The sequence below is a fragment of the Solanum stenotomum genome, chromosome 3 (genome assembly GCF_019186545.1).
Source record: "Solanum stenotomum isolate F172 chromosome 3, ASM1918654v1, whole genome shotgun sequence".
Taxonomy (NCBI): Eukaryota; Viridiplantae; Streptophyta; class Magnoliopsida; order Solanales; family Solanaceae; genus Solanum; species Solanum stenotomum.
This window is the reverse complement of record NC_064284.1, coordinates 35,910,471-35,920,967: the sequence shown is the minus strand read 5'-3', so window position 1 is coordinate 35,920,967 and position 10,497 is coordinate 35,910,471. Positions and strand designations below refer to the sequence as shown.

The following is a 10,497-nucleotide window of genomic DNA, read 5'->3' as shown; positions in this document are numbered from 1 at the left end:
AAAAAAAAAAAAAACCACCCACTCATTCCCCCAAAAAAATGATATTATTTTATTTTAAAAAAATAAAATTCCACCCTATCCTATTTAACCCTCCACTCTTAATTTATTTATTTATTTTACATTTTTCTCGTTTTGTGTTATATATGTACATATATTTTTAGGAATTTTTTTCTACTTGTGTTTCGAATATAACATAAATAAAAATTTTATTTTAAAAAAGTCTTGCGGCGGCAAGTAACAAATATTTTTGATATATATATATATATATCTATCTAACACAAAACCAGAAAAAAAATTGGAAGCGAAGGGTTATGTGGACTAGTGGATAGAATTATTATTTTTTAAAAATAAAATAATATGTAAATTAGTATTTGAAGGGGGGAGGGAGGGGATGAAGTAAAAAAAAAATTAAATACTTACAAAAAAAATCTATAAAAAAAATGGGGGTGGGGGTGGGGGGGGGGGGGAGTGAGAGGAAGTGATGGAGTGGGGTAAAAATATTTTACATTTTATTTTATAAAAAAGTATTATTTTTTTGGGATAATAATTTTAATCTTTAATTTTAACTAATATTAATAATTTATTTAATTTTTGTCAATGTAAAATATTTTGTCGGGTGTGATGTGACAATTTTTTAAAATAAAAGAAAAAGTGTATTACACACATCATGATGAGAGTGATAGCGAAGGGCTATGTGGACTAGTGGATATAATTATTTGTTTTAAAAATAAATAATATGTAAATTAGTATTTGAAGGGGGGAGGGGGGGTGGGGGAGATGAAGTAAAAAAAAATTAAATACTTTTATAAAAGAAATTTAAACAAAAAAAATCTAAAAAGAAACGGGCGCGGGGGGTGAGGGGTGAGAGGAAGTGATGGAGTGGGTGTCACGACCCAAAAATGGACGTGATGACACTCGTCTTATCCACTAAGACAAGTCAGCCTAAAACCTAACCATTACAATAAAATGCGGAAATTTTATAATCAACTCAAAAATACCCCCAAAATATGGTTGTCACGTGTGCAAGCCTCTAAAGTATTACAATTGATTCAAAAGGAAAAAACACAAGTCTCAAATGACATTGTTTCTAGAATAAAACAAGATCATAAATAAGAGTAAGAAGGTTCGCTGAGAAGACAAACAACTACCTCACAAATCTCCCAGAAGCCTCAGAAAAGAAGAGAATAACAAGTACCATAAAAATCCAGGCTCGTAACCTATAAAAATTTGTAGAAGCAAGGGGTGAGTACCAAACCACACGGTACTCAGCAAGTAAACTCCTAAACACAAGCTAACGGAATAGAATACGGGTACTCCTTACCACCCAACCGAACCTCCATAGCTACAACCTACATAAAACCATCCCAACCTAACAGTTCACAGTTTACAAAGCACATTACTCAACAACAACTCTCTAACAATTTCATATCCTCAACAACAACACTCTAACGGTTTCATATCCTCAACAACAACACTCTAACAATTGCATAGCTTCAACAACAGGCTCAATATTCATCAGTCACAAGTTCCACAGAAAGGCACTCACAAGATCAGCAACACACAAGATCAAGTTTACCAAATATAAAGAAGTGCAATGCAATGAAATGCAATGTCAAGTATAGTGATACATGTCTGACCTAATGATACACACCCGTTGTCTCTCAGTCCGGGACCCATGGGGGACATATTTGTCCATGCATCCATCGCAGCGTGCGATACGATCCTCGATAATAGTAACCATCGCGAGCGCGTGATACGTCCCTCGAAATGGTACATTCTCTTTAATTTCTTATTCTTTCTCAATTCACATAACACTTGTCATAACCATGTCTCAAAACAATGCAAATGACATGTTCACACAAATAATGAGGAGATGACCATTTTCATAACATTGCACAATTCGCAACAACACAATCATGATACAACATCAACAATGATTCAACAAGCCTTTCAAACCATTCTCAACACATCACACAAACAATTAATCACATTGCCTTTCATTATCCCTTTTTCATCATCATTAGAATTAATCAATGTGGATAAGTCAACCCATCACCAAGTCTCATTACCCCCAAACACATATTACAAGGAAATACACGAATTTCATACACTTAACAACGGTTTAGAAATCCACTTGCCTTAAATAACCGAACAATCACTCCGAGACTTGAGACTTCCCTTTTTGTTGAGCTTCCAAATCAATGCAATCTATTCAAGAACATATTCACAATAAGATTTCGAAACTAACAACGCTCATATTACTATAGGTTTAGCCTAGACCCAAAAGATCACCCAGATCTATAATTAAGTTCCTAAGTTTCAAAGGTTAGGGTTAAGTCCAATTCTTTTCCAATATCATAATTCGAATGGTATTTATATGATATGATAGATCTAATATTTAATTTCCTATCTCAATATGCCAAAACTTAACTCATAATGTGATAATAATAAGAAATTAAACCAAATCACCAATCATTCACGAAAAGAACACCACCTCCGAACCCAAGATTACATACGTCCCCATTATATCTCCAATTCTAATTCCTAATTGCTAACCACACATAGTGTACCAATCATTACCTATCAATTTTTCATTTAAAGTTAGTCACAAAATTTTCCCAGGATCCACGTGTGACCAACTATCAATTTCCATTATTCACCTTATCCTTCCATTTATGATAATTATTTTATATTTTCTCTTTTTCAATGTTCAACAATACACATCAAATTATCTATAATCAAATCACCCAACTAGTCACAATTATTCACTGATTACCCACTAACAAACTGATTCCAAAATCATCCCAATTTACAACCAATCACGTGATTTGTTAGTTAACTTTAAAGAACCAAATTGGCAATCATTACTTATCATTATACACATATCCAATTACATACTATATAATATTGTTATATATATATACACATATGTGTACAACAATTAAGGAAATCCTAGCGGAGCAATTTAATGCAGACAGAAATTGAAAGCTTTTGTTGAGATTTACCTGAAGCGGTTCCTAAACCGTGATGCCAGAACCCTTCGCCCTTTTCTTCTTTTCCTTTTTATTTCTTTTTCTGAATTAATTATGTACTAAAAGTGATAAATTTTACTCACTTATTTTATTAAATATACGCTAAATGGTATAGGACCTTAAATAAATTATCACTTTAGCCCATTAACTATCGATTAAGTCATTTATCTACAATCACCCATCAATTAATTAACTCACGTTAAACGAATAGTTCAAAATTTCCAAAAATGACCTTCCGGGTCATCACAGTGGGGTAAAAATATTTTACATTTTATTTATAAAAAAGTATTAAATGACCTTCCGGGTCATCACAGTGGGGTAAAAATATTTTATATTTTATTTTATAAAAAAGTATTATTTTTTTGGGATAATAATTTTAATCTTTAATTGTAATTAATACTAATAATTTATTTAAGTTTTGTCAAGGTGAAATGTTTTGTCGGGTGTGATGTGACATTTTTAAAAATAAAAGAGAGTGTATTAGACATACCATGATGAGAGTGGTATGAAAGGGAGAGATGTGTTTCTCAAATTAATAAGTGATAGTTTAAGTATGAAACTCAAACTCCAATAGTTTAGGTATGAAACTAAAAAAAAGGTATAGTTTAAGTGTGTTTTTGACACTTATCTCTTTATAAAAAAAATGAAAAATTGTATGAAATAGCAAACTATTAATTCAAATTAAATGCTATAGCCATAGTTTAATTTAATTGTAATTCGCAGCAAACATCTCCTTTTTTTGCCATCTGATTCGGTATACAATTAGCCATTTTATACATTTCGGTATAAACTGTATAAAATGCGTTTGTGTTTGTATAAAGCGAGAGAAAAATGTATATACAAATATAAATACATATATTTTCGTCATATACACTTATAATTATATAAATATAGATCTTATTATACAAATTACAATGTATAAATGAATTTATACAAAACTGAACAATTTGTATAAAATTGGATTTTGTAGCGAATTATACAAATCAAAAGCTCCATAACAAATTTGCTATGGAGCAATTATGCGAACTATAACTATAACATACAAATATAATTTTTATGTTTGTTATACGTGAAAGTTATTCTAATAAAATGTCAACTTTATATAACAAAGTTGAAGGATATATGGAATTCTTTTTAAAGAAAAAAATTTAAAATCCAACCAGGAAAAGAAAAAGCAAAAAGAAACACAATATGAAGAAAACAAAAATCACTTGCATTGGTAACAAAAAATAATCTAATCCTCTCTTACTTTTTAGAAATAGAAGAAGAAAAAAATTTCCAAGATTGGAAGAGACATTTTTCAAAGTGTCTGAAACCTTTTCAGACCACTCCCTTTTACTCCCAGACAAAAAATTGCTTTGTTGATTTTCCGGCATTCCCTTCTCTTGCTTTCCAGGGAAAGATAAAGAGTTGAAAATCTACAATGTGAGTCATATCTCTTGTTAATTTAAGCTCACCACTCAAAACTTCCCCAAGATACTAACTTTCTGTTTCACTCTAGCTTTTTCACTGAGATATGTTGATTTTAAAGCTTTTTCACTTTTGGGGTTCTCATTTTCTTCAAATCTTGAAATACCCATTTAAGGATTTCAACTTTTGGAGTTATGTTAGACCGAGTACTTTTGCTCTACATTGTCCTTAAAATTGGGATGTAATTGTAAAGATCCATTCTTTCTTGCATGTGCACTTAGATTTGTTCTCTTATCTTTCCTTAAAAATAATTTTTTCTCTTACCTAAATTGCTCTTTTTTGCTTAGAAAAATTGAGATATATATGTGTGTATGTGTGGACTCATGGTTTCTTTGCAACGCGTATTTTGTCAAAGGCATGTTTGTTTCCAAGTCTATGCGTCTATATTGACTTTTAAATAGTTAATATTTGGGGTATTAAACTACTCCCTGATTAGGTTTTCAACTTTGGATGCTTGCAAAACATTTTTTAGTGTCACTTTAAAGTATAGAAAAGTGGTTGAATATGCATAAGGACCTAAATAGGGTCCCATTTGTAGTTTTGAACCAGGATTTCAAACAAAAGCTGTTTTCTTTAGCCATTTTTAATTAATTTTCTTTGTGTACTGTTTATTTTATGGTCCATCTGTAGGTCATATTTTTTTTAGTTCAATCATAAGGTGTGGATCTTTTGTTTTCTCACATGGCAAGTTTCTTATAGGGAAGCATTTGCTGTTTCAAGAAAGTGTCTGCAGGCAATATTCTTCCAATTGATGTGGTTTGGATGTCTTTTCTGAGGTTCAATGCTTCCCTTCTCTTTCAATCATTTTCCCACCTTTTGTTTGATCTTGGTGTAACCTTGAATCAATTGGTAGTTTAAGAATTTTACCTTATAGTTGATTGTGATATTTCAATTCCTTTACAAAAGAACAGTTTCTTGTTCATTGTAAATCAGTGGAATGACTGAACATATTTTTTGTTGATATGCAGAAGCTGGAACCAGCTTTCTGTCTTTTCATCTGCTTCCGCAAGTAGTGACAGATATGGATAGAGGAGACAGAATAATATCCTGTTATTCTAATTTGCTGCTTTCTGTCTCTATCGGGTTCTTGCTTTTTTCAGTTGTCAGTTCACAAATTCCTTTGGGTTCCAAACTAACAGTAGAAGAGAACAATTATTGGTTCTCATCCAATAAGGACTATGCAATTGGATTCTTGAACTTCTCCGACCAGTATAGCTTTGGTGTCCGTTTCAATGCAATTTATATACCTAGCAGTGAGCACGCAGCCATTTGGACTGCAGGGTGGAATGTTAAAGTTAGTAGCAAAGCATATTTTGAGCTTTCCCTAACTGGGGAAATGATATTGTTTGATCCAGCAAAGGGAAAAATTGTTTGGCAAAGCAAAACTGGCAACACATCTGTTGAATCAGCTGTTCTTCTTGATGATGGCAACTTTGTCCTGTTAAATAGGAATAAGAGTGCTGTTTGGCAGAGTTTTGAAAGTCCTTCTGACACAATGTTGTCTGGCCAGAGTTTATCTGTTGGCCAGTCTCTTCGAGCTTCTAGCAGGGGTTCTTTAACAAGTTATTACAGTCTTCATATGAATGTTTCTGGTGAGATGCAGCTTAGGTGGGAGACTAGTATCATTTACTGGACTGTTGGGGGTCCTAAATCTGCTGTACGAGCCATTCTTGGCTCTGACGGAATCCTCCAACTACTTGATCAGCAATCGCAAGCTGTTTGGTCAGTCTATGGTGAGGACCACAATGATTCTGATGTGAAGTTTCGGTTCCTCAGACTAGATTCTGATGGTAATCTTCGGATATACTCATGGGAAAATAATGCAACATCATGGAGAACAGTTTGGCAAGCTATAATTAATCAGTGTGATGTCTTCGCAACCTGTGCTACCAATGGTATTTGCACCTTGAATGCATCTGACTCTTATGTTTGTTGGTGTCCATTTAGATCTACAAGAGACTCAAACTCTGAATGTCTAATTCCATACAAACCAAGTTGTGAATCTGGTTCATCCATGATCCTTCATGAGCATATGTATTTGTACGGAATATACCCACCAAACAACACAGTTGTGCAAACCAATTTGCAGCAGTGTAGAAGTCTGTGTCAGAAAGATCCATCCTGCCATGCTGCATCCTTTATCAACAATGGCACTCCACAATGCCACATGATGAACTCCCGGTATGTTGGTGGTCAATCAGATCCTTCTTTGGGTTCCGTTACTTTTGTCAAAACTTGTTCAGACCCAATTGCTGTTTTACCTCCGCCTGTACCTGCTCCGAGAAAGGTATCAGAGAAAATCTGTGTTGCTTGTCTGTTAGAAGTTGCTGCCGCGTCAATCGTTGTGTTTGTCATGCTTCAATTCAGCATTGGAGTTTACCTTTTCAGGAGAAGGAAACATATGATGCAGAAATCTGCTTTACCCCATATAGTGCCTAATGCTACTGGCTGCATCGTGTTTTCTTACTCTGAAATCAAAGATCTGACTGATAATTTTAAGCAACAAATTGGGCAGAATGTGTTCAAAGGTCTACTTCCAGATAATAGGCTTGTTGCAGTTAAAGATCTCAATGCCTCTATTGATGAAAGGAGGTTCCGCGCTGCAGTTCTAAAAATAGGAAGCATATACCACAAAAATCTTTTGAGGCTGGATGGTTATTGCTGTGAGTCCGGCCGTAGGTTATTGGTTTATGAGCTTGCCAAATATGGTTCTGTTGACAAATGTTTAGAAGAACCTAGAATGTGCAAGAGATTGACGTGGAGAAAAAGAATGGATATATGTTTGTCAGTGGCAAGGGCCATATCTTACTTGCATACAGGATGTAGGGAGTTTATTAGTCATGGAAATCTTAAATGTGAAAATGTTGTCTTAGATGATGAATTAGAGGCCAAAGTTAGTGAATTTGGGCTGAGGACTATTCAAGCTGAGGCTTCCAGTAGCGGGGGGCTAGCAGAGACAGATGTAAGAGATTTTGGCAAAGTGATGGTGGTATTAATCACTGGATGCCAAAATGCGGATGAAGCTTGTTATTGGTCCTATGAAAAATGGGTGAAAGCTGAAAAGGAAATGGCCATGGATCAGCGAATTGTGGTTGGCGCCGATTCAGAAGAGTTAGAACGAGCATTAAGAATTGCATTTTGGTGCTTACAAGGTGATGAACGTATGAGGCCATCAATGGGAGAGGTAATCAAGGTACTGGAGGGAACTCTGACTGTCGATCCTCCACCACCTCCTTTTGCTCATAATCAACAGTGGCCACCTGATGACGAATCACCATCTGAATCATATTCAGCACTGTAGAAGTTCTAATTCGTATATTTCATTCCCATTAAGTCATCTGTTTCTGTACAGAACTTACCAGGCACCTTTGACTTGGCATGATGTAGAATGCCTAGTTTTTCCAGTATGGCATGCTTAATCTGAAATTCAAGACGAGCATCCCACTCTGCCTCTTCTGAAACTGTAACCTTGGTATGTAACCCTCCAAGTACAGTTTTGTGTTAGAAAATCCTGATTCAGAAATCCAGGTTTCTTTTTAAAGTTTTTGATTCTGTTCATGTTAATTATCGCTGCTTATCACATGCGTTTACATTTGATATTTTCTTGGAGGTGACTAAACTTCCTTAACTCTGCCCAAAATGTCTCCTTGGCTTGTGCTATCAGTTGGCACTGGCTTTTTTACTAGGCAGTGGTCCAAGAGATCGCGGATGAGGTTTGAACCTGGACATCTCTATTCTTAGGATTACTCTGACCATTAAGTCGATCCTAACTTAAAATGGAAATGGAAGTTTGTGTCTCTTTTTCTTTACAGAGGTGGTGTCCATGCTATTTGCACCTCGACCATTTCACCAGGTACTTGGTATCTCCACCAACCTAGGTATCAGGTAACTTTATCTCCAAAGATTAGACAAATGGAAAGAAATCACCTAGCATTTTGAATTTCGTTGATAGGTCACACTTGTGTTTTATATATGTTCTGTTTTGATTTTGGCTTGCTGCACCTTTGTAGCCTGGTAAATAGGGTCATTTTCGGTGAACATCCATGATCAGTATTTCAGCAATGAACACAATTTCATTATTTTTATTAGTGAAAGAGTTGTCAATAGTACAGTTAACTTTCTCAAAAAAAAAAAAAGAATTGTCAATAGTAATTAATAATTTATGTATTGGTCCTTGTCATTAATTTGTCTGGCCATTTAGCATTACCCTTTTAATATATGGTCAAATGGATACCCTTGAATCATGCATGTAATTTATCAAATATTTATTGCTTGATGGAGTGATTAGCCAGGATGTGAGGTTTTTATTTATACTCTCTCCGTTCATTTTTATATGACACTTTTTAAAATTTCACTTGTATTAAGAAACTAAGTTCATAATTCTACCCTTATTTAATGTGTTTTTTGAAGTCAATTTTTAATAAATGATAAATATGCTTGATTTCTGCATTTGGTATTTTTGATTATTTTCATTAATGGAAACATTGATTGAGCAGATGGGCATAAGCATCGATACTTGACAACAAAGTCAATTATCTAAAGGAGTTGTTAAAAAATAATTACGAAGATGTGTACAATAACAGAGAATCTTTGGATGTATTTAGATTGTACTTGAATCAATATGTAATAGGTATTGCCAAAGATTTTTTTTTATAAAAAAGGTGGTCACTGCCAGGCAAAATAGCAAAATTTCATTTAAAAAAAGTACTTTTTCTTTATCTATCACAAAAAAAGGATAGAGAGTAATTTTTTTAGTATAATATTAGTAAATGTGTATTGTAATTCTTCATTCTTGTATGCTTCTTCTCCCTCATCAGGAATTTGGAAATTTATTAAAGTCGAAATTGTGCATAACCCCTTTATTTAGATCTTGATTTTTTTCAAATTGACCTTCACATATTTTAGTTAAATCTTCTATTTTGACATCCCCTTTAAACCTTTTGAAGTGTCATCTTTCTTGATAAAATTTGTTGAAATTTCAACTTTTAAGATTATTTTTTGAGTTTTTTCTCCATCTTTTATTTTTAATTTGTTTGTTGAGATTTCTTTTTCAAAATTAGATTTTATAGAGTAGTACAGTGTTGAGAGTAATTAATTAATGTATGAGTTAATTATAATGAACATTAATTACTTATTAATTTTCCCAGTTTGGTCAAATATCTATTTTCAAGACTAATCAACTATAAATGGTATAATAGGAAATTAGGAAGAATATTGTAATTTATGGATTAATTTTATGAAATGACAAGTATTATGGACCAACTAATACTTGTCATTTCATAAAATCAATGCATAAATTATAATAATCTTTCTATTATACCCTTATTAGTTAATTAGTTTTGAAAATAGATATTTGACCAAACTAGGAAAAGTAATAAGTAATTAATGCTCATTGTTATTACCTCATATATTGATTAATTATTCTAAATATTGTCCATTCTATAAAATCCGATTTTGAAAAAGAAATCTCAACAAACAAATTAAAAATAAAAGATGGAGAAAAATTAAAAAATAATCTTGATGTTGAAGCTTTAACAAATTTTATCAAAGAAAATGACACTTCAAAAGATTTATAGATTGTAAAAATAGAAGATTTATGTGAAGACCAATTTGAAAAAAATCAAGATTCAAATAAAATGGTTCTGCATAATTTCGACTTTGAATAAATTTCTGATGAAGGAGAAGAAGCATACAAGGATGAAGAATTACAATACACATTTAATATTATACTAAAAAAAATTACTCTCATTATTTTAGTAAGTTTGTATCTTTTTTTTTTCTTTGTGATAGATAAAGAAAAAGTACCTTTTCAAATGAAATTTTGTTGTTTTGCCTGGCACCGTCCACTACTTTTTGTTAAGAAAAAACTTGTTGGCAATACCTATTACATATTGATTCAAAGTAAAATCTAAATACATTCAAAGTTGCTCTATTATTGTACACATCTTCATAATTTTTATAAGCAACTCCTTTGTATTATGGATTGTGTCGTCAA

The 10,497-nt window shown here is 32.9% G+C and overlaps 1 protein-coding gene across 1 annotated transcript; it reads left to right on the top strand.

Annotated features, from left to right (window-relative positions):
* The first annotated feature begins 4,900 nt into the window (after positions 1-4,900).
* Positions 4,901-8,079, top strand: LOC125857431 (G-type lectin S-receptor-like serine/threonine-protein kinase SD3-1). Its single transcript, XM_049537020.1, has 2 exons — positions 4,901-5,278; positions 5,471-8,079. The coding sequence occupies exon 2, from the start codon at positions 5,524-5,526 to the stop codon at positions 7,801-7,803; it is 2,280 nt and encodes a 759-aa protein (XP_049392977.1). The 5' UTR covers positions 4,901-5,278; positions 5,471-5,523; the 3' UTR covers positions 7,804-8,079.
* Positions 8,080-10,497: the final 2,418 nt, after the last annotated feature.